The sequence below is a fragment of the Carassius carassius genome, chromosome 22 (assembly GCF_963082965.1).
Source record: "Carassius carassius chromosome 22, fCarCar2.1, whole genome shotgun sequence".
NCBI classification, from domain to species: Eukaryota; Metazoa; Chordata; class Actinopteri; order Cypriniformes; family Cyprinidae; genus Carassius; species Carassius carassius.
Genome location: NC_081776.1, coordinates 17,727,015 through 17,752,410, shown reverse-complemented (window position 1 = coordinate 17,752,410; position 25,396 = coordinate 17,727,015). Strand labels below are relative to the sequence as shown.

Below are 25,396 nucleotides of genomic sequence, written 5' to 3'. Positions count from 1 at the left end.
ATAACACTCAGCAAAATAGTGTAATTATCGTTATCGATAAAATCCTATAACTCACATATATAACTTTTTGTCTATATTGCAAACCCTTAATTTTTGTTTTTCTTTATTTTAATGTGCCACCCCAAAATTTACTGTGGCCTCATTTGGCCAGCCCTGTTAACATTTTCTGGGGGGCGCCACTGTATTTCAAATCTTCCATTTATGTCTAAAATTTTAGAAAAAGTTGTGTCTGCTCAATTGAGCACCTTCCTGCATAAAAATGATCTGTATGAAGAATTTCAGTCAGGTTTTAGGCCCCACCATAGCACAGAAACTGCACTTGTTAAAATTACAAATGACCTGCTCCTTGCGTCAGATCAAGGCTGCATCTCATTTCTAGTCTTACTTGATCTTAGTGCTGCGTTCGACACCATAGATCATGACATACTCATTCAAGGGCAGGCTCTAAGATGGTTTAGATCCTACCTGTCCGATCGCTACCATTTTGTTTACTTAAATGGGGTGTCATCTCATTTATCATCAGTAAAATATGGAGTGCCACAAGGATCCGTCCTAGGTCCCCTTCTATTTTCAATATACATGTTGCCCCTTGGTAATATTATTAGAAAATACGGAATTAGCTTCCACTGTTATGCTGATGATACTCAGCTATATATCTCAACGAGACCAGATGAAACTTCCCAATTATCTAAGCTAACAGAGTGTGTTAAAAATGTAAAAGATTGGATGACAAATAATTTTCTCCAATTAAATTCGGATAAGACAGAGATATTAATTATTGGACCAAAAAACACCACACAGAATCTTGTAGATTACAATCTGCAGCTAGACGGATGTACTGTTACTTCCTCTACAGTCAGAAATCTGGGTGTTATATTGGACAGCAATTTGTCTTTTGAAAATCATATTTCCAACGTTACAAAAACTGCATTCTTCCATCTTAGAAACATTGCCAAGCTACGAAACATGTTATCTGTTTCTGATGCAGAAAAGCTAGTTCATGCATTTATGACCTCTAGACTGGACTATTGTAATGCACTTCTAGGTGGTTGTCCTGCTTCGTCAATAAACAAGCTACAGGTAGTCCAAAATGCAGCAGCTAGAGTCCTTACGAGGTCAAGAAAATATGATCATATTACCCCAATTTTACAGTCTCTGCACTGGCTACCTATTAAGTTCCGTATCAGTTACAAATTATCATTACTTACCTATAAGGCCCTAAATGGTTTAGCTCCTGCGTACCTAACTAGCCTTCTACCACGCTACAACCCATCACGCACCCTAAGGTCACAAAATGCTGGACTTTTGGTAGTTCCTAGGATAGCAAAGTCCACTAAAGGAGGTAGAGCTTTCTCACATTTGGCTCCCAAACTCTGGAATAGCCTTCCTGATAATGTTCGGGGTTCAGACACACTCTCTCTGTTTAAATCCAGATTAAAAACGCATCTCTTTCGCCAAGCATATGAATAATGTATCTCTTAAATTGTGAGTGTAGTTGCATCTGCATTTTTACTCTTTAGCTTGGGTTAAACTAATTTTACTTTGTTGGATCAGCAGCTATGCTAATGATGTCTCTATTTTGTTTCTATGTTTTGCCACGGGATTTACATCCCGTGGTAACTAGGATTTACACAAGCTCCAGTCTGGATCCAGAACACCTGAGAAGAGATGATGCTGACCCTCAGAGGACCCCAGATGATCCTAACCTTGAATCAACAAACAGAACTAACAATTATTGCTACATGTGTGACTGCATCATGTAATTACTATTAATTAATAATATTGATAGTTCATCGTCTAGCTGACTACGTCTTGTATTATTATTATTATTATTTTTTATTTTTTATAAAATCCTGTCAAACGTGCACAAACTACTAGCTACTACTAAATATTGTAGAAACATAATTTTCTGTAAAGTTGCTTTGTAACGATTTGTATTGTAAAAAGCGCTATACAAAAAAAAAAAAAAAGATGACGTGACGATCTCCTTCGCTGACCGGGGCTCTGCACGAGCCGCACGAGGGCATCTTTAAAAAGACGCAGCTCTTTTATGAGTGTGCGTCGCAGGGCGAACTCACACAAGGATATAAAGGATATAGGTGCCGGACAGCGCAGCAGGAACGGCAGTGGAAGAAGAATGCCTCGTCCCGCTGATATGCTTTTCAGACGGCGCTTGCTTCCTCCGTGATCCAGCGATGCGTGAGCTTCGCTGAAGAGATGAAAAATCAGGCGAGTCAGCCTTTTCGAGCTCCTTTTATAGGGTTGGGCCACACCCGTTTCGGCGGGAAGTGGCGTGATGGGCGCGAAGCGTCCTAATTGGTCTGATATTGCATCAGCCTGCGCTCGATAGGCTGTGCACTTGCTGCAGAGCAGCCAATGAGCGAGCGAGCTATTAACTAAGATTAATAAGTGCTGCAGAACTACTGTTCATTCTTAATTCATGTTAATTACATAAGTTAACTAATGTTAAAGGTCATGTTTTTTTGAAGATTTGATTGTGTTTACAGAGTGTATAACATGTGTTCATGTTTCGCGTGTAAAAAACCATCTTGGTTACGTATGGTAACCCTTGTTCCCTGAAGGAGGGAACGGAGACGCCACGTTGGTGACCGACGCAAAATGGGATATTGCTTCGATAGACCAATATACTTTGATTGTAAACTAAACGAGCCAATGCACATTGGCATGCAATTATTGCATCCAGCTACCGGTGATCACAACGTGAGTATAAGAAGGCAGCAGGTGCTATGCATACCAGGTTTTCGCTGAGGAGCTAGTAGGAGATAGTTGAGAATGCGAACACCCTGCTCTCTGAGGGGAACAAGAGCTGCCTCCATGACTTTCGTGATGACACGGGGAGACAGGGACAGCCCGAAGTGTAGGACCTTGTACTGATATGCCCGTCCTTCGAATGCAAACGTCATAAAGGGTCTGTGGCACGGAAGGATGGATACATGAAAGTACGCATCCTTCAGGTCAATTGCTGCAAACCAATCTTGAGGACAGACGCACCCGAAAATGCGTTTCTGCTTCAACATTTTGAATGGTAGCTGGTGAAGGGCCTGATTCAAAACTCGCAGATCCAAGATCGGTCGTAACCCACCCCCTTTTTTGGGTACAATGAAGTAAGGGCTGTAAAACCCTGCCCTCATATCGGCTGGAGGGACCGAGTCTATTGCGTCCTTCGCCAGTAGGACTGCAATCTCTTCCTGCAAAACAGGGGTATCGGACGCTTTCACTGTAGTGAAGCGGATACCGCGGAACTTGGGGGGACGCCGGGCAAACTGAATCCCATAGCCGAGGCTGATGGTCCCCAAAAGCCAGCAAGACGGGCTGGGTAGCACTGACCAGGCGCTTAAAAACCGTACAAGCTGGACCAGCGTAACCACAGCCGTACCCGTAGTGGGGCAGAGAGGTGGAAAACAGGGGCCCAACTCGGGCAGCTTGTGAGCAGGCCGGAGTGTGGTGCGAGTGTGGGGTACAGGGCTCACCTGGTTCCACGGGTTGGCAGAGGGTGTGTGAGTACGGCCTTTGTTGATCTGCTCTTATCATCTGATCGTGGGTGTATCTCTCTATTAGTTTTATTGGATCTTAGTGCTGCGTTTGACACAATTGACCACAACATTCTTTTGCATAGACTTGAACACTTTGTTGGCATCAATGGAAGTGCATTAGCATGGTTTAAATCGTACTTATATGACCACCATTAGTTCGTAGCAGTGAATTAAGATGTATCATATCAATCATAAGTGCAGTATGGAGTACCCCAAGGCTCAGTACTAGGGCCGCTACTCTTCACGCTTTATATGTTACCCTTAGGAGATCTCATCAGGAAACATGGTGTTAGCTTTCACTGTTATGCTGATGATACTCAGCTCTATATTTCTTCGCGGCCCGGTGAAACACACCAATTTGAAAAACTAATGGAATGCATAGTCGATATAAAAAGCTGGATGATGAGTAATATCTTACTGCTAAATTCTGAAAAAAAAACAGAGGTGTTAATTATAGGACCTACAAACTCTGCTTGTAATAACCTAGAACACTGTCTAAGACTTGATGGTTGCTCTGTCAATTCTTCGTCATCAGTTAGGAACCTAGGTGTGCTATTTGATCGCAATCTTTCCTTAGAAAGCCACGTTTCTAGCATTTGTAAAACTGCATTTTTCCATCTCAGAAATATATCTAAATTACGGCCTATGCTCTCAATGTCAAATGCAGAAATGTTAATCCATGCATTTATGACCTCAAGGTTAGATTATTGTAATACTTTATTGGGTGGTTGTTCTGCACGCTTAGTAAACAAACTACAGCTAGTCCAAAATGCAGAAGCAAGTGTTCTTAATAGAACCAGGAAGTATGACCATATTATCCTGTCAACACTGCACTGGCTCCTTATAAAACATCGTATAGATTTTAAAATATTGCTTATTACTAATAAAGCCCTGAATGGTTTTGCAACTCAGTATTTGAATGAGCTCCTTTTACATTATAATCCTCTACGTCCGCTTCGTTCTCAAAACTCAGGCAATTTGATAATACCTAGAATATCAAAATCAACTGCGGGCGGCAGATCCTTTTCCTATTTGGCGCCTAAACTCTGGAATAACCTACCTAACATTGTTCGGGAGGCAGACACACTCTTGCAGTTTAAATCTAGATTAAAGACCCATCTCTTTAACCTGGCTTACACATAACATACTAATTTGCTTTTAATATCCAAATCCGTTAAAGGATTTTTAGGCTGCATTAATTAGGTAAACCGGAACCGGAAACACTTCCCATAACACCCTATGTACTTGCTACATCATTAGAAGAATGGCATCTACGCTAATATTTGTCTGTTTCTCTCTTATTCCGAGGTCACCGTAGCCGTAGCAGATTGTGGATCAGCACCTAGAAAGGACCTCTACTGCCCTGAAATACAGCCGAGACCAGGACAACTAGAGCCCCAGATACAGATCCCCTGTAAAGACCTTGTCTCAGAGGACCACCAGGACAAGACCACAGGAAACAGATGTTTCTTCTGCACAATCTGACTTTACTGCAGCCTGGAATTGAACTACTGGTTTCGTCTGGTCAGAGGAGAACTGGCCCCCCAACTGAGCCTGGTTTCTCCCAAGGTTTTTTTTCTCCATTCTGTTACCAATGGAGTTTCGGTTCCTTGCCGCTGTCGCCTCTGGCTTGCTTAGTTGGGGTCACTTCATCTACAGCGATATCGTTGACTTGATTGCAAATAAATGCACGTACACTATTTAACTGAACAGAGATGACATCACTGAATTCAATGATGAACTGCCTTTAACTATCATTTTGCATTATTGCCACACTGTTTTCCTAATGAATGTTGTTCAGTTGCTTTGACGCAATGTATTTTGTTTAAAGCGCTATATAAATAAAGGTAACTTGACTTGACTTTGTTGATGCTCTCGAACCGCCCGCTGCTGCCATCTGGCGAAGGAGGAGGATGAGTGAGGTCCAAAGCTTGGCCGTCCGCAATTCTCCGTGCCCTCCTGGGACCCAGTGATAAGGGAAATTGCTCTTTTGTCGAGTATTTGGGTACCGTCGGCCATGAGGCCAACAGTGGGAAAAAATGAAACAAAAGATTCTCCACCTGGCCCTCATTCGGGGGAGGGAGTGGTGCCTTCACCATCTCCCGAAGAGCAGATCCCTCCATCTCTGGGTCGCGTGTCTCAGGGCCACTTGCTCTTTCGTTTACCGCCAGGTTTGGCAGGGGCCTGGACAGGCGGGGCAGCCCACCCACGCCCGGCTCCATGGCGCTGCTTTACTGGAGGCTGCTGTGGATGCGGCGCGGGAGTGGGGGCAGATGCAGGGGGCCGCCCTCAGCAACGAGCAGGCTGGGGCACTGCGGCAGGCGGATGGGAGGAGGCAGCAGGTGCCAGCTGGAGCAGGATGTGTCATATTGCCTCAGTCTGCTTCTGTGCAGCTGAGAACTGCTGGGCAAAGCTCTCGACCGCGTCGCCGAAGAGGCCGGTCTGGGACACAGGGGCATTGAGGAACCAGACCTTGTCAGTGTCCCTCATGTCTGCCAGACACAGCCAGAGATGGCGCTCCTGGACCACAAGCGTGGACATCGTACAACCCAGGGAACTCGCGGTGACCTTTGTCGCTCGGAGCGCGAGGTCAGTGGCGGTTCGGAGTTCCTTTAGAACTTCTGGGTCATGATCACCCTTCGTGCAGGTCCTTCAGTGCCTTAGCCTGGTACACCTGCAGTAACGTAGACACAGTTGAGGTAAGCAGAATGATACTGTCGCTCGGCTTTGAAGTGAAAAGTTGGTATGCATTGCACCTGCTGCCTTCTTATACTCACGCTGTGATCAGCGGCAGCTGGATGCAATAATTGCATGCCTATGTGCATTGGCTCGGTTAGTTTACATTTAAAGTAGATTGGTCTATCAAAGCGATATCCCATTTTGAGTCGGTCACCGACATGGCGTCGAGAGTGACCGACTGAAAGGGAACACAGTATTTTTCACACAATTCACTTATCTGTATACCGCGGTTTTCACTGTCATAAAAACGGGCTGATGACTTCCTTGTTCTATAAAGTCCCTCCTTCAGAAATACGTAACAAGTTCTGATTGTGCCAGCGGTTCCTGTGTTGTGATTCTACAGCAGCTTGAGGCACGCTGCCCTCCTGGAAACGCGATTGGGCTTTTTTTGGACTAGTTTTGAGAAGCAAGTGGGCAGGATTTGTTTTGAAAAACCTGGCAATCCTGATCTGAACGCACGTGCTGGAGATGTACTTCTAATCACAGAACGCTTTTACTGATGAGATGCGCATGAAAATCGCGTTCGTTTTTTTTTGCACAGCCCTACCATATAGTTAACAAAGCTAAACAGCGTTGCCCTTTGTGTAATAAGTTACAGAAACCAACTTAAATAATAAAATACACTTACTGGTTGTGGTCCATAAACAATGCCTTCTCCAGACAAAGAGGGAACTGCTCCTTCTTTCAAGAATAATCTTTGTGCGAATCCGGCATTAAACTGGTTGAGATTGAGGAAGCTGTCCTCAGCAAAATGTGCTGCACATAGTTTTACATGTGGATTATGATTTTCGGGAACCGAGTTAAACATAAATTGTAACCATTGATCTCTAAATACAACGTCCCTGGGATGCCCAAACAAAGATGATTGGACTCCGAGATGAAAATAACAGCGTTTCGACGACATGGCGACAAAAGCACTCTTCAAACGAAACTCTTCCTTCTTCTCCGTGCGAGCGCAACAAGACCATGCCCCCTTTTTTGTGTATTCCTGTGGGCGGAGGTTAGTCAAAAAACGATTTTAGTGACGTTACTACTGCAGGAACTAGAGGGATGTAGTCCAACTAGAGGGATGTGGTCGTTCGTTGTAGGCAAATTCTGTTAAACAAAATATCTCGCTTGGCATTGAACTTTGAGCTTTAGAATTTTACAGATATTATTTATACTCTAACAAAAACATTACACACTAACTAAAGTTTAAAACATGGGATCACGAAGAACGGGACCTTTAACTAATAAACCTTATTGTAAAGAGTACAAAAAGTAAACATTACAAAAAAAGTTTTTTTTTTTATTTATTTTTATGTGAGAGTGTACAAGTTTATTTTGCAGTTTGCATTAGTGAGCTCTGTAGGGTAAATTTAGTTTTTATGGTTCACCAGCTGGACAAAAATAACTCTAAAAGTCATTCCAACTAACTTTACCCCATTTCATCATAGTTGTGTTATGGACTTAGCTTTTCTCTTTGAGTAAGAGCATTTTTTAATACCTTGCAGTTATCTTGGTGTGGCCCGTTCAAAATAGCAATAACTATAATGAACAATATATCAGCATCAAACTGATGAGAGTTTTTTTAGTTTATTTTAGTACTTTCAAATGATTAATTGCATCCAAAATAAAAGTTTTTGTTTACAAAATATATGTGTCTGTACTTTTTATATTTATCATTTATTTATAAATACACAAATATATATATATATATATATATATATATATATATATATATATATATATATATATATATATTCAAAGATAATTTTATTATATATGAATAAATATTAAATATGTTATATATAAACAATATATATTTTCTTAAATTTGTACATGCATGTATGTGTGTATTTATATATGTTATATATAAACAATATATACTTTCTTAAATATGTACATGCATGCATGTGTGTATTTATATATACATAATAAATAAACCCAGTGCACATATATTATGTAAACAAAAAAACTTAATTTAGATGTGATTAAACACGATTAATCATTTGACAGCACTAATTTTCTTTTTTTATTTTTATATTTTATATGAGTTAATTATATTTTTAATTGAATAAATAGACAAAAACCTGTACGTATTCATTCGTGTTTGCTTTCATTTATTTTTGATCTGTGATTCGCTACAAAACATGCAAACTTTTACTCTAAAAGTGTGCACATGTATTCACACGTTTACCTGACATTTATTTAAACAGAATAGAGTCATATTTTCTTAATGACTCACAGAAAGACGATTCTCTGATGATCCATCAGGCAATATTGCATGATCATAATTCCCACATTATGGTGACAGTAAATTCTGTGTTCTGTCTCATAATACAGTTATGCATTAGATAGTTTTATACAATATATACATTAGGTCAGAGTAGAGTGAGTTTTGAGAAAAATAATTGTGTATTAATCTGATACTGTCACGCACATTGATTTTCTAAAAAGCCATTTCTGATTTTATTTTTGTTTGTATTGTCATATTGCAGTATTTTACCTAATAAAAAATATTTGTATTTTTTGGTATTTTATATGCTACTCTACTGGTGGGGTAGCATCACCCGGGGAGAATTATTATTATTATTTGTTTTCTATCCCCACTGGATAATATCATGGCTCTAAAAGTGAGTCCAACACTTTAGAGATATAAAAACGGTCAGGTCTTCGAGGTTCAGCAAACTGTCTCTTATTTCTAAAGGTTTGCTGCTGGTTCACCAGTGTAGCTTTGCAAACCTCTGCTAGTTATTTGTAAAAAAAAAAAGTGATTTATTTGCCAAAATTTATCATACGCCCATATTAACTCCAAATTTCCAAAGGCTAAGGAGGCACATGTGAATGCACACACATCACTACTAAAAAACAGATAGACTGCCAGCCCACAAATTGTACCATAAATAAGCAAATATGTGCTGATTGCTGTCACTTTGTTTTCTTGTTGGTTGGTGTTTGTTAAATGCTGTTAATGGCTCATCTTATTTAAATTTTCTCTCTGTTTTGAAATTTCTAGTGTCTGATACTTTTTGCCATTTAAACGCTCATAAAAAATGGACACATTACAAACTGTACTGTACTAGTTGATCTATAAATGGGTTGAATGATTAATCAGTGTTAGTTAATGACTAAATATAAAGGTACATATAAAGACACATTTAGAGATCACTCATTTGGGGATATATCTGCATATTACTGCATCTCTGCATTTTAGTGAATCTTTTCTATGTGAATACACCTCTGGACATGTGAGTGTTTTAATAATGTTAAATAATGATATATTAATATTTGTTTACATTTTATTATAATGTATTGTGATTATTATAATTCTTTTAATTATGTATTTATTTTTTGCTTTATTCATAAGTCAGTTTAGCAGTGTTTTTTAAAATGTATTTGATTCTGAAACCAGATACAACATTATATATCAAGGCAGTTCAACACAGGAACCAAATCGTTCATGATTTCAAAATTTGCCATCTCTTCCCTGGCCCATAGTTCATCATGACAGTGGAGGGCAGCCCAGACAGGTTCACTGAGCCCAGACCTATGGAGTATTCAGGCCGGAATCAGACAACACCTCAAGCCAACTGCTGTTCCCCAACTCTGAAGGCAAGAGACACTTTGACAATATGCCACAATCTAAGTTTAACTAAGTTACTATTAGGTGATAATTTGTTTTAATGGTGGAATGGCTGTAGCTGAATATTTGTCAGACAACAACAACAAAACTATTAAATACTAAATTAATCTCTCTTCTGCCCTTGTGTCTGCAAAGGTCTTTATTGGTTTACTTGCCTTCTGTTATTTCACAAAATCCTTGACGGGGGCTTACACCAAGAGCACCATCACCCAGATTGAGAGGCGGTTTGAGATCCCAAGCTCCACTGTTGGTATCATTGATGGCAGCTTTGAAATGGGTGAGTAGAGATGTGTTGAGCTGCACTGAGAAATTAGTGATGTGGTTCAGACATTAGATGAGTCACACCATTGATGTTATATTGTGATGGAATGGCTGTTCATACTTCAAAAAAAATGGGACAGTTGATGCTGTAAAATAACATAAAACTTGTTAAATAACATAACTTTTGCTTGCAGGTAATCTGTTGGTCATTACTGTTATTAGCTACTTTGGTGCTAAGTTTCACAGGCCCAAGATTATTGGAGCAGGGGTCCTGTTGATGAGTATAGGGACTCTATTAATGGCTTTACCTCACTTCCTCATGGGGCGGTGAGTAACATTCATTGGTCAATGACAAATTCAGTGTCCACAATAAAGAATAGGAAAGATCATTTAAACATCTAGCTTAAAATGTGTGCAAAGTTCTTAGAAACTTCCTCTTTGTAATCATGTTCAATTTCATGTGGTTTTGAAAAACTTTCATAACATTTGCAAGAAAAGTTCATATTTAATGACTCAAAAATGTCATGTAGTCTATAAATTCTGTAGACCCCCATGACAGTTCTATCACTGTATGTCACCCAAATTAACTTTAATTCAGTATAAATGTGTCCATCACAAAAATAAATAAATAAAAAGAAGGAAAAAAAAGATATTTAAGCTATTGAATTCATGCATTGTTGCTCTCTCGGTAATAAGTATAGACAATATGTCATTTTGAACTTTTCTTTTTCTTTTTTTCTATCTGTTTTTCTGACAGGTACATGTACAATACAGCTGCCACCCACACTAATGATCCTGATAATTTCACAGTGAGCTCCACATTCTCATCTGACACCCAGGATACTGTTCAACAGCTTGTTTCCGGTAATATGTGGTGAATATGTGAAAAAACATGTAGGATATTTTATTTGTGAAATGCAGTTAAATACCTAACAGAGCACACTATATGGGTTGTATAGGTAATCTAAAAAGGGAAGTGGAAAGCTCACCCACATGGGGGATTGTACTGTTTGGAAACATTTTGCGTGGCATTGGGGAGGCCAGCATTGGCCCTCTGGGAATGTCATTCATAGATGATTATGCACGCCCAGAAAACACTGCTTTTTACATTGGTGAGAATTTCTTTTCATCTACCATAAAAACTATGCATGTACCATCATGTGATTTAGTCCATTTTGTTCTTTTTTTATTTTCTGTAGGTTGTCTGCACACATTCGGAGGCATTGGGCCAATTTTCGGTTACTCACTTGGATCTCTGTGTGCTAGTCTCTATGTGGATATTGGCTTAGTGAATCAAGGTGAGTTAAAACTAGTATATTGCCAAATTAGAATTGGTATACACCTTTCTTAGTGGTAACTCACAAAACAAGAATAAAAAAGAAGTAAAAAATTGCTTTCTTAGTTTTCTTAGCTTTCTTTTTTGTTTGTTTTTTTTTTTTTTTGACATGTAAAATGGTATCTGGAGAAACTAGAAAATATATATATATTTTTTTTTACACTTTCTGTACTATTTCTACACAACTTGTGTAAAGTTTCTCCAGATACCATTTTACATGTCAAAAAAAAAAAAAAAAAAAAAAAACAATTATAAATTATAAAAAAATATATATATATTAGTGTAGCACCACTTGTGGTGAAGGGAACTTTAATAATTAAATAAAATACCTATGCATTTTGGGCCTAAGAGCCATTTCAAGCCATTTCAAGAGTTTGTTAACATGTAAAACAAATAATGTGATTTGACAACAGATGAAGATAGAGCCCGGTGGAGGTGTAATATGTATAACAGATATTTTGTTTATTTGAATATTTTCTTTTCATTATCAGAGAGTGTGACCATCACCCCTCAGGACTCTCGCTGGGTTGGGGCCTGGTGGCTGGGTTATGTGGTTTCTGGGCTGTTGACTCTTCTTGCTGCTTTGCCTCTTTGGTTCCTGCCAAAATCTTTACCTGAAAACCCCCAAACCTCTAAAGCATATCACCCCTCAAACGAACACAAGCACACACTCAGCATTACAGAGATTGCCAAAGGTATGTCAACCATACACTGACCACAAACGGTAGAATTAAGGTCTAATTAAATCTCACATAGTCAATGATTTGTATAGTGTAGCAATTGTATGAACTACTTAGATACGCTTAAAGGTTTGTGTGACATTTTAGAGCTTGACATATTATATATAATGATTACAGTGCGCACCACTAATATTGACACCCTTGGTAAATATGAGCAGTGAAAATAAATCTTCATTGTGTATCCTTTTGATCTAACATTCTAAAATTTCACAAAATTCTAACCTATCATTGAAGTAAAATAATGGAAAGTGTGTGTGTGGGTGGGGGGGGGGTGCTCATTCGGAAATAAATGTTTTTTTCTCTAGTTCACGATGGCCACAATTATTGGCACCCAATTATTGCAAAATTATTTTCCCAAGATAACAGCTCTGAGTTTTCTCCTACAGTATAATTCCTAATAAGTTTGGAGAACACCTGACAAGAGATCAGAGACCATTCCTTCATCCATAATCACTACAGATCCTTCAGATTATCAGTTCCATGTTGGTAGTTTTCTTCTCTTTATTTCACTCCACTCATTTGTATAGGGCTCAGGTCAGGGAACTGGGATTGACATGGCAGAAGCTTTAATTTGTGCTCAGTGACACATTTTTGTCTTGGTTCTGATTTTCATTTTGGATCATTGTCCTGATATAAGATCCAACCATAGCCCACTATACAATTTATAACAGAGGTGGTCATGTTGAAATTTTTTTTTATCTGTTGGTATTTGATAGAATCCACGATGCCATGTATCTGAACAAGATGTCCAGGACATTTGGCAGGTTTTCGTGCACATCAGCAAATCATTGACAGAACTCACTCTTGAACGCCAGCGCAATCGTCTTTACCTTGAGTGCAGTCTTCATCCATCAAAACTTTACTAGTGAGACAGTGGTTATCCAGTCAAGAAAACATAGATTGCGTCTCATCTGGCCATAGAGCAGTGGGATGTGTTGACATTCCATTCAGTCTGTACTTCACACAGCGCGTGTGATGTGTGAGGGCTTCAGAGACAAACACAGAATATTACAGATCTTGTGTTTAAAAGCCAAACACACTGGAATGAGTAATTCACTGAAAACACAACACAAGTCTCTGTTTTCTTTGCAATCTCTGATGTAAGCCTGGTTTCCTTTATATTAGCGCTATTTTGGATGGAATGTTTGAATGCATTTGCTTAATGGATTATTGGACTAAAACTTTCCCAGAGTTCAGCGGCTTAAAATGATCTTTGCCGGCAGCCATATAACCCTGGAGCCCAAGACCAGTTGCCCACTGAAGCTAAGCAGGGCTCAGCCTGGTCAGTACCTGGATGGTAGACCTCCGGGGAAAAACTAGGTTGCTGCTGGAAGAGGTGCTAGTCAGGCCAGCAAGGGGTGCTCACCCTGTGGTCTGTGTGGGTCCTAGCGCCCCAGTGTAGTGATGGGGACACTATACTGTCAACAAGCACTTTCCTTGAATGAGATGTTATACCGAGGTCCTGACTCTCTGTGGTCAGTAAAAATCCCAGGATGTCTTTCGAAAAAGAGTAGAGGTGTGACCTCAGCATCCTGGCAAAATTCACCCATTGGCCACTGACCATCATTGCCACCTAACAATCCCCATATCGGCTGATTGGCTTCATGTCACCTTTATTTACATAGCGCTTTAAACAAAATACATTGCGTCAAAGCAACTGAACAACATTCATTAGGAAAACAGTGTCAATAATGCAAAAATGATAGTTAAAGGCAGTTCATCATTGAATTCAGTGATGTCATCTCTGTTCAGTTAAATAGTGTCTGTGCATTTATTTGCAATCAAGTCAACGATATCGCTGTAGATGAAGTGTCCCCAACTAAGCAAGCCAGAGGCGACAGCGGCAAGGAACCGAAACTCCATCGGTGACAGAATGGAGAAAAAAAACCTTGGGAGAAACCAGGCTCAGTTGGGGGGCCAGTTCTCCTCTGACCAGACGAAACCAGTAGTTCAATTCCAGGCTGCAGCAAAGTCAGATTGTGCAGAAGAATCATCTGTTTCCTGTGGTCTTGTCCTGGTGCTCCTCTGAGACAAGGTCTTTACAGGGGATCTGTATCTGGGGCTCTAGTTGTCCTGGTCTCCACTGTCTTTCAGGGATATAGAGGTCCTTTCTAGGTGCTGATCCAGCATCTGGTCTGGATACGTACTGGATCCGGGTGACTGCAGTGACCCTCTGATCTGGACACAGACTGGATCTGGTGGCCACGTTGACCTCGGAACAAGAGAGAAACAGACAAATGTTAGCGTAGATGCCATTCTTCTAATGATGTAGCAAGTACATAGGGTGTTATGGGAAGTGTTTCCGGTTTACCTAATTAATGCAGCCTAAAAATCCTTTAACGGATTTGGATAATAAAAGCATATTAGTATGTTATGTGTATGCCAGGTTAAAGAGATGGGTCTTTAATCTAGATTTAAACTGCAAGAGTGTGTCTGCCTCCCGAACAATGTTAGGTAGGTTATTCCAGAGTTTGGGCGCCAAATAGGAAAAGGATCTGCCGCCTGCAGTTGATTTTGATATTCTAGGTATTATCAAATTGCCTGAGTTTTGAGAACGTAGCGGACGTAGAGGATTATAATGTAAAAGGAGCTCATTCAAATACTGAGGTGCTAAACCATTCAGGGCTTTATAAGTCCTATAAGTTTATAAGTCCTTTATATGGGTACTTTTTTTTTTTATACACGCATAATAACAGTAAATCTTTGTCCATTTACAAAATAAAGAAAACAATCAGGGTGCACTGTCTGCAGCCTTGGTCTGCGGTGATCTTCTTTTAGAAACGCATCATTAAAATGAACTGTAACTCAACAGTTCAAAAACAAATATTCTGTGATAAAGTAATCCATATGAAAACAACGCAATGTCCTGTCTTTCACGTCTCCCTTCATTATATCTAATGTGACCATGCCCACGCGCTGAACGCACTATTGATATTATAATTTTCCACGTGAAGCTCGCAGCATGTAAACGCCCGTACCACAGAAAACAAAGCAGCGAGACTGTTATTCAAGTTTTTTTATTTTATTTTACTGTTCGCTTCGCATTGAGAAGAATAAGACATAATTCACCCCAAGAAGACATGCTGAGGATTACCTCAGGATTTCCCCAGAAAATTCCCCATAAATTTTTTTAATAATCTACTTGTATTAGTTTTCACACAACATGTTCACATTTTACTAGTTAGGCTTTTTCCAAACTATAATTCCTGATTAATGTATAATCAAGTAAAACATTATGAAGTTTCATTCACATCATCTAAATTTTCTACTGTACTACTAGTATCAGTAACCATCAAAATAATGTTAATAATGTAGTTTATCATTTAGTTTATTTGAGAGCACATAAACAATATACACTTTGGAAATGCTAGTTATGTGATATTCATTTTATATATTTGAACATTACACAATACCAGTCAATACCAGTTTGCTAAATCAGTAATATTGTTCAATATTTTTACTATTTGAAATAACAGCTTTCTATTTGAATATATTTTACATTTATTTTTTTTCCTGTGATCAAAGATACATTTTAAGCATCCAAATGTAACAAAATACACTGTACTATTCAAAAGCTTGAAGTCAGTATATATAGAAATTAAAACTTTTATTAAGCACACAAGTGATGATAAATACAATAATCATGTTAAGACAATACTGTTCTTTCAATTCATAAAAAAAAAACCTGAAAAAAATATTCTCAGCTCTTTTCAACATTAATGATAATAATAATAATAATAATAATAATAATAAATGTTTCTTGAGTAGCAAATCAGAATATTAGAATGAATTCTGAAGAATCATGTGACTGGAGTAATGATGATAAAAATTCTGCTTTGAAAGTCATCTTTGATTGTTCCTAATAAACTGTTTAACTGCAGTCGTCACAAACCAGCCCTAGGACCTGATCTGAGACACAACTTGCTTTATAGTGAGCATCCTGAACTTTAGACACAGATCTAAAATGTGACACAACCCTCCATCCTTCTTCGGAATGATGAAGTTCGGGCAGTAGAACTTGGACTGTCTTTCTTGAGGAGGGACCACCTCCTTGACCTCCTTCCTCATGAGAGTGTTCACTTCTTGTTCCATTACCAGAGCCTGCTCTGGGTCTTCTAGATTGGGAATCACCCCATTGAACTGAGGCGGAAGAAAACCAAACTGGATTCTGTAGCCTCTCTATACAGTGTGCAGGACCCACAGAGACACATTTGGCAGTAGGTTCCACACTCTCGAGACTGACCTCTGGTGTAATCAGAGCGACAAGCTCAGTGTCCTGAAGCAGAGAACCAACAGGGGACAGCCAAACTAGCTGCTCTAGAGACCTCCATAGAGGTAGCGAGCCTCTTAGTACCACTACGTTTCCAGGCAGTGACTGAGAGAAGTGCTCATTGGAGAGTGCTGAGCCCGGAAGCACCGTGGGTGGGTTTACGAGCCCCGTGGTACCTTTTGATAATGGAATTGACGGCATCATCAAACAGAAAGAAGGTGCATGCGGGTGGCTAAAAGGAAGACCCTGTCCATCTTCTTCATATCAGACAGGCTGCTCTTTCAGCAGGTCGGCTTCTGTGCCTTTAACATGGCCATTTTTTTGCTGACATGCACCAGCCTGACCCGCTGCCGTTTACCCCTTGTCCACCAGTGCTGACGTGGTATGCAGTGGCTTAGAAGTGAGTGAGTGAAAAAAAATGAGTGAGTGAAGTGACATTCAGCCAAGTATGGTTACCCATACTCAGAATTTGTGCTCTGCATTTAACCCATCCGAAATGCACACACACAGAGCAGTGAACACACACACACACACTGTGAGCACACACCCGGAGCAGTGGGCAGCCATTTATGCTGCGGCGCCCGGGGAGCAGTTGGGGGTTCGATGCCTTGCTCAAGGACACCTAAGTCATGGTATTGAAGGTGGAGAGAGAACTGTACATGCACACCCCCCACCCACAATTCCTGCCGGCCCGGGACTCGAACTCACAACCTTTCGATTGGGAGTCCAACTCTCTAACCATTAGGCCACGACTTCCCCCCCAAGGCAATGCCGGAGCCATCAAGGACGATGCCCACCAGGGGACAGATAGCTCACAAATGTCTGCTCAATCCGGGGCATCACCCTGTAGCCATGCTCACTCAACCCCAGCACGTTGGCATAATAACGTGGCAGGGTTGAAGAGGTGGGCCGACGACCTTGACATCTTGGTAAGGATGTCAGGGAAGAAAGGAAGGCTCCAGCATGGAGGTGGCGGCTTAGTCAGTTAGCTTTTCCGCGGTTCAGCCTGAAGACAAGGAAGACAAGTGGAGCATTGAGCCCTCTCCCTGGGGTCAAGCAACCTCTCCCAGGATCTGGTGGGTCCAGTGCCATCACGAGAGCAGCCGCCACTCCGCTTCAAGGAACGCTGGTGAAGGCTCCCTACTTAAAGAGAGGCTTCTGGGAGCAAAGCGTATGCAGTGGCAAAAGCCAGCTGACCCTGCGTGCTTCACTCCTGAGCAGACAAAGCACAGACTTTGTGTATACCCACTTGAAATGTACAGCGGGCGGGGAGGAACACACAGCCTACAAGGCTGTCTACTCTTGCCCAGATGCTTCACTTTGGCTGAAGCTTTAGACACGTTGGAGCTTTAAAGTGGGACAAACAACACTTAATAAGACTTACAAAAAATAGCAACTAACACACACAGAGTGCTGGCTGAATGACAGAAAGCTGATGCTGGTTCCACTGCAGGTGCTTTTAAGATTCCTGGTCGCCCCACTAGTGACGTCTCGCCAATCCATTGGACTGATTACACACATGATTCAGAGGGTGTTCACACTGAAGGCATACCCATAGCATTTGACATAGCTCAAGTTCCTGAAGGGGAACATTTAATTAATGTGTTTCCCCTCACTTTCCATTGTTTTACTTCAATGATAAGTTAGAATTATGTGATTTATTTTTGTATTTTTTATGTAAGATCAAAAAGTTAAACGATGCAGATTTATTTTCATAGTCACCTTTGCTCATATTTGACAAGGGAACCAATATTAGTGGAGAGGGGTACTGGATATAATTGTATATTCAAAAGGTGACCATTAGATTCTTCATTAATTAAATAAGTTTTATTATTATTATTATTATTATTATTATTATTATTATTATTATGAATATAATTTTCATATATATATATATATATATATATTTTTTTTTATGAAAATTATGCTTTTTAGATTTTTGGCCATCTATGAAGCATCTGTTCACCAATGGGATCTATATCCTGTACCTGATTTGCAGTGTTTTGGCATTCAATGCCTTTGCCATTTCTATAACATACACACCAAAGTATTTGGAGCAGCAGTTTGGACAAAGCGCATCAAAGACCAATTTTCTCATAGGTAACAGTTGCTGTATATACAGTATATATATATATATATATATATATATATATATATATATATATATATATATATATATATATATATATATATATATATATATATTTATATATATTATTATTATTTTTTTATTTTTATTTTATTTTTTGCTAGCTGTTTAAACTAGCTGTGCTTATATGTGCAGGAGTGATGTCTATTCCACCAGTGGCTCTGGGTATGTTCCTGAGTGGCTGGATAATGAAGAGGTTTAAACTAGGTCTGCTGGGATCTGCAAGACTGATGTTCTTCACCTCTGTAACCTCATTGGTTTGCATAATACCTTACTTTGCTCTCAGCTGTGAAAACATAGATGTCGCTGGGATTACAGTGCCCTATCAAAGGTATTTTTTATTCATATTTATAGTCATTGTATAAATATTTTTGAATCATGGAAAATATACACCTATCCATTTAATTTCCTGCCTAGGGTCAAATTAATATATAGTTTAATATAATAAATTGTTTATGTGGCAGATCTGTTGAAGTTCAAGATATAAGCCGTGATTTACTTACTTCTTGCAATGCTGACTGTGGATGTCCTGACTTCCTATGGGATCCAGTTTGTGGACAGAATGGAGTGACCTACATCTCTCCTTGTCACGCTGGCTGCAATTCCACTCGGGGCACAAGACAGAATATGGTGAACAGCTACTTTTAACACTTGACGACAAATTCTTTGTTACATGTTTTTTTTTTTTACTTTATTTATTTATGTTTGTATGTATTTATTTACACACTTACACGTTTGTCAGACATTCCATGGCTGTACATGTATCCAGAGCTGGGGACTGACTTCTGGGAATTCCTCTGCAGTGCTTGGACAGTGTTCGCGAGAGAGTAGCTGCACTAAAATGTTCTACATCTATCTGGCACTGCAGTCTCTCGCCTTCTTTGTTTACTGTCTGGGCACAGTTCCTTTTTTCCTCATCTCATTGAGGTACTGTTTAATTTGATTCCATCATACTGTCATGCAGTTGCTCCTTATGCTTGTTCCCTCTTTTCAGTTGCCTATATTGTATTTGAATCAGTTTCAAATATTTTACAACCTTCATTGTTTAAACAAACAAACAAGCTGTGAGTTGGTTAATCTTAAGAGTCAAGGTTGGAAACCCTACTCACAATGCATTGAGGCCAGAAATTAATTATATAAATAACTTCATACAAAATGTATTATTTGATTTAAAAATAAAAATTGAGAATTGGTTGTATGGATGATTGTAATTGCAATTGTATGCATATATATATATATATATATATATATATATATATATATATATATTGTATATAATATATACGATTATCTGTATGAAATATGTTCTTGCAGGATTGTGGATCCTATGCTGAAGTCTCTCTCTATGGGGATATTTCTGTTAGTTTTAAGAGTTTTCGGTAAGTTAATATATGGATTTGCTAATAGTGCAAAACATTGTTTTTCATGAGGGAAAACTTACAAATATGTCACAGATCTTTATATTTTTCTTGTCTTAAACATGCATTAAGCCACAGGATTATTTTAAGTTTAATTTATCGCTTTTAAAGGTGGCATTCCTGCTCCCATTTGCTTTGGAGCTCTGATTGACACAACCTGTCTGAAATGGGGCCAAAATAAATGCGGTGGAAGAGGTGCATGCAGAATGTATGACATTGAAACTTTCAGGTGAGCAGATCTAGCAGGATGATGCTATGTAGCCCTAATATGAATGTGTAATAAAACCCCAATTAATGTGTAATAAAATTTAATTTGCCCCCATCAGGTACCTATTTCTGGGACTGGTCAGCTCTCTTCAGGCATTTAGCTATACCCTTTTATGGATTTTCACCACACAGATTAAGAAGAAAGTACAGTACGATGAGAAAATGTCCAAGGACATAGAACTCCAATACCCTATGCTATGTGATCCAGAACAGGAAAATAATATAAAATAATGTTCTGCGATGTTGTTGTTGTTGTTGTTGTTTTATTATTATTGTTTTATTGTTCCTGGTTCATTTTCAAAATATGATGACAAACCCTTTTATTATTTTATATCTGTGGCTAGGTGCATGAAAATCATGCCATTCATCTGGTGGACCACTTATGAGAGTCACAGTTATGTATCTTTTTATTTATTATTTAATTTATATAAAAAAAAAAAAAAAATATATATATATATATATATATATATATATATACAGGTCCTTCTAAAAAAAATTAGCATATTGTGATAAAGTTCATTATTTTCCATAATGTAATGATAAAAATTTAACTTTCATATATTTTAGATTCATTGCACAACAACTGAAATATTTCAGGTCTTTTATTGTTTTAATACTGATGATTTTGGCATACAGCTCATGAAAACCCCAAATTCCTATCTCAAAAAATTAGCATATCATGAAAAGGTTCTCTAAACGTGCTATTAACCTAATCATCTAAATCTATTAATTAACTCTAAACACCTGCATAAGATTCCTGAGGCTTTTAAAAACTCCCAGCCTGGTTCATTACTCAAAACCGCAATCATGGGTAAGACTGCCGACCTGAGTGCTGTTCCAGAAGGCCATCATTGACACCCTCAAGCGAGAGGGTAAGACACAGAAAGAAATTTCTGAACGAATAGGCTGTTCCCAGAGTGCTGTATCAAGGCACCTCTGTGGGAAGTCTGTGGGAAGGAAAAAGTGTGGCAAAAAACGCTGCACAACGAGAAGAGGTGACCGGACCCTGAGGAAGATTGTGGAGAAGGACCGATTCCAGACCTTGGGGGACCTGCGGAAGCAGTGGACTGAGTCTGGAGTAGAAACATCCAGAGCCACCGTGCACAGGCGTGTGCAGGAAATGGGCTACAGAGAAGCAGCACTGGACTGTTGCTCAGTGGTCCAAAGTACTTTTTTCGGATGAAAGCAAATTTTGCATGTCATTCGGAAATCAAGGTGCCAGAGTCTGGAGGAAGACTGGGGAGAAGCAAATGCCAAAATGCCTGAAGTCCAGTGTCAAGTACCCACAGTCAGTGATGGTCTGGGGTGCCATGTCAGCTGCTGGTGTTGGTCCACTGTGTTTTATCAAGGGCAGGGTCAATGCAGCTAGTTATCAGGAGATTTTGGAGCACTTCATGCTTCCATCTGCTGAAAAGCTTTATGAAGATGAAGATTTTGTTTTTCAGCACGACCTGGCACCTGCTCACAGTGCCAAAACCACTGGTAAATGGTTTACTGACCATGGTATTACTGTGCTCAATTGGCCTGCCAACTCTCCTGACCTGAACCCCATAGAGAATCTGTGGGATATTGTGAAGAGAAAGTTGAGAGACGCAAGACCCAACACTCTTAAGGCCGCTATCGAAGCATCCTGGGCCTCCATAACACCTCAGCAGTGCCACAGGCTGATTGCCTCCATGCCACGCCGCATTGAAGCAGTCATTTCTGCAAAAGGATTCCCGACCAAGTATTGAGTGCATAACTGAACACAATTATTTGAAGGTTGACTTTTTTTATATTAAAAACACTTTTCTTTTATTGGTCGGATGAAATATGCTAATTTTTTGAGACAGGCATTTTGGGTTTTTATGAGCTGTATGCCAAAATCATCAGTATTAAAACAATAAAAGACCTGAAATATTTCAGTTGGTGTGCAATGAATCTAAAATATATGAAAGTTTAATTTTTATCATTACTTTATGGAAAATAATGAACTTTATCACAATATGCCAATTTTTTGAGAAGGACCTGTATATATATTGTTGTTATAAATTACTGATTGTTAAAAATAACTAATAAAAAAAAATTCTGAGAGAAAGAAGGGACTGTCCAAATGTGCACATGGTGATTTACCCACCAGTACATAAATGTTGTAAACAACTTTAGTTCTCACTGTCATTACTGTGTTGTATTTATTAATACATAAAAATATTTAATGATATAATGTATTACTTTTTTTTGTTAACTTTTAAATGCTATTTTCTATGTTTGTGTCTGAGGGAAACACACACACGCACACATATATTTTACAAGTTATCTAATAAGCTTTACATAAGGGGCAGGACATTCCATTTAAACCCACTGAATGAGTTCCAGCAGAAAAGGGCCAATCACACAAAATAAGCAATTATGTACATCTGAGTCCATCAGATGAAGCAAAGTTGAGGAAAGGTCATACAAAATTTAAAATGGAAGACAGCCATGAGTGCGGCATATTTAGGATTAATTTTTCGTTAAGTATGCCTTCTTGTTGCTGTTAATTGCTGTAATGTCAGCCTCTTTAATTACCAGCCCAAACCCTAAATGTGTGATTCGAAACTCCTCTTGAATGTGTTCTGCAGGAGAAAGAAATGCATGCATGTTTGTAAACAAAATGAGGGTGAGGAAATGTTGACAGAATTTTAATTTTGGGCTGAATTATCCCTTTATTGCGTTTCATTATAGCTGGGAGTATTTTTGTCATGCGTACATATAACAACCACTCCTAACACAACATTAAAGCTCTCAGTCATTACCACAGATATTTATGACAGTCTAGGAATGTTATATTAAGTCCACATGTCTATTCCTGTTCCTGCAAATTACAAATATGACCTTGATTGACTCATCAGTGAGAGTTGTTGAGGTAATGAAGAGAATGTGTTTACCATCACAAGTACCCATTACATTAGCAGAGAGGCCATGATCCTATTAGCTTTTTGGGTAACATTTCACTGAGCATATAGCCTAGGGTCAAAGTTGATAAACACTTTGGTTTTAACTGTAACACAGAGAAGCAGTGTGAGCAACTGTGAGTGACCCTTACCAAAAAAATAGTGTTCTGGCCAGTCCCTCTTGTGAGGTATACAACAGTGCAATTCTATAAATTAATTCCTCAAGGCACATGGTGATGGAGAAAAAAAAAATATATATATATATATATATATGAATCATTTAAAAAATACCTTTTTTTCCCAATCACTGTTTCCCATAGGGTGACAGGTATAACAGGTGGCTTCACTATGAATTCTGCATGTGCAGTTTTCACCACATTTGTTTCACATTTAAGGGAAGTTTTCATTAGACTAGTGGATTGTTCATGAGCACCACAGCTTTGCTATAGCTGTTTGCCAGCACTGACAAATATTCACCAAAGGTTTGCTAGTAGCATCAAACTGTTTGTTGTTGCTAATGTTTTGCTGCAGGTTCAATATGGATGAAGAACTGCAAACCTCTGGCAGTTATTTATAGAAAAAAAAAAATTATTCAAAGTGTTATTTGCCATGTAGGAAATATTAACAGCAAGTTTCTTATTTTGCAAGGTGGCTGAATTGTGCATGATAAAGTGAAGTCATTTCATCCCATACTCAGAATTTGTGCTCTGCATTTAACCCATCCAAGTGCACACACACAAGACAGTGGGCATCCAATGCTGCACGCCCGGGGAGTAGTTTGGGGTTTGGTGCCTTGCTCAAGGGTCTCGCCATGGTATTGAATGTGGAGAGAGCACTGGGTATTCACTCTCCCCACCTCCAATCCCTGCTGATCAAACTCACCTGCTTGTAACTTTCTAGCAATCTTGAAGACCTTGATTAGCTTGTTCAGATGTTTTTGATAAGGGTTGGAGCTAAACTGCTATAACTAAACTGCATTTTGCTAGTTTTGCACTGAATCATACAATTATGACATTACTGTCATACTCATTTTTGGTTCCCATTGTGTCAAACAAACTGCTAAGTTTATCTACATATTTAATGGGGTAATTTACCCTTAATTCTTGTCACATGCAGAGATGTATAAAGTACTAGAGACCCAGACTTGAGTAAAAGTACAAGTGCTCTATCAAAAAAATGACTTGAGTAGAAGTTGAAGTGCTCTTTAAGCACCACACTTTAGTAAAAGTACTAAAGTATTCAACATTTTTTGTACTTAAGTATTGCAAGTAGTCTATTTGAAAATTTACTACTCAAGTACTGAAAGTAAAAGTACAAGTATTGGGTTATGTAGTTATTAAAGAAAGTAGTCAAAAGTTTGAACCTATTGTTTTTACTATTTCAAATGATTAACCTAAAGGACAATCACAATTCCTTTGACTGTAACTTTTTGTAAACAAAAAACAGATTAAAGGGTTAGTTCGCCCAATTTGCAAAATTATGTCATTAATAACTTACCCTCATGTTGTTTCAAACCCGTAAGACCTCCTTTTATTTTTGGAACACAGTTTAAGATATTTTCGATTTAGTCCGAGAGCTCTCAGTCCCTCCATTGAAGCTGTGTGTATGGTATACTGTCCATGTCCAGAAAGGTAAGAAAAACATTATCAAAGTAGTCCATGTGACATCACAGGGTCAGTTAGAATTTTTTGAAGCATCGAAAATACATTTTGGTCCAAAAATAGCAAAAACTACGACTTTATTCAGCATTGTCTTCTCTTCCGTGTCTGTTGTAAGACAGTTCAAAACAAAGCAGTTTGTGATATCCGGTTCGCGAACGAATCATTCGATGTAACTGGATCTTTTTGAAACCGTTCACCAAATCGAACTGAATCGTTTTAAACGGTTCGCGTCTCCTTTACGCATTAATCCACAAATGACTTAAGCTGTTAACTTGTTTAATGTGGCTGACACTCCGAGTTAAAACAAACCAATATCCCGGAGTAATTCATTTACTCAAACAGTACACTGACTGAACGGATGTGAAGAGAGAACTGAAGATGAACACTGAGCCGAGCCAGATAACGAACAACAGACTGACTCGTTCACGAGTCAAGAACACTGATCTATATATATAACTTATATT

At 38.9% G+C, this 25,396-nt stretch overlaps 1 protein-coding gene and 1 pseudogene across 1 annotated transcript; both read left to right on the top strand.

Annotated features, from left to right (window-relative positions):
* Positions 1 to 5,951, top strand: part of LOC132098514 (solute carrier organic anion transporter family member 1B3-like) — a 31,095-nt pseudogene extending 25,144 nt beyond the window's left edge.
* A 3,873-nt stretch (positions 5,952 to 9,824) lies between these two features.
* On the top strand, positions 9,825 to 20,694 carry LOC132098411 (solute carrier organic anion transporter family member 1C1-like). The gene is made up of 14 exons (XM_059504531.1): positions 9,825 to 9,887; positions 10,054 to 10,195; positions 10,374 to 10,506; positions 10,937 to 11,043; positions 11,139 to 11,291; positions 11,379 to 11,477; positions 12,007 to 12,210; positions 18,461 to 18,625; positions 18,810 to 19,005; positions 19,139 to 19,304; positions 19,417 to 19,601; positions 19,989 to 20,053; positions 20,204 to 20,321; positions 20,419 to 20,694. Exons 1-14 carry the CDS (start codon positions 9,825 to 9,827, stop codon positions 20,588 to 20,590), a joined length of 1,968 nt encoding a protein of 655 aa, XP_059360514.1. The 3' UTR covers positions 20,591 to 20,694.
* Positions 20,695 to 25,396: the final 4,702 nt, after the last annotated feature.

Bases quoted from the DNA above. Each gene is read 5' to 3' on its own strand.
- LOC132098411 (XM_059504531.1), top strand. From the start codon at position 9,825: ATGGAGTATTCAGGCCGGAATCAGACAACACCTCAAGCCAACTGCTGT. The intron at 9,888-10,053 runs GCAAGAGACACT...GTGTCTGCAAAG, and splicing joins GCTGTTCCCCAACTCTGAAG to GTCTTTATTGGTTTACTTGC. The intron at 10,507-10,936 runs GTGAGTAACATT...TTTTTCTGACAG, and splicing joins CCTCACTTCCTCATGGGGCG to GTACATGTACAATACAGCTG.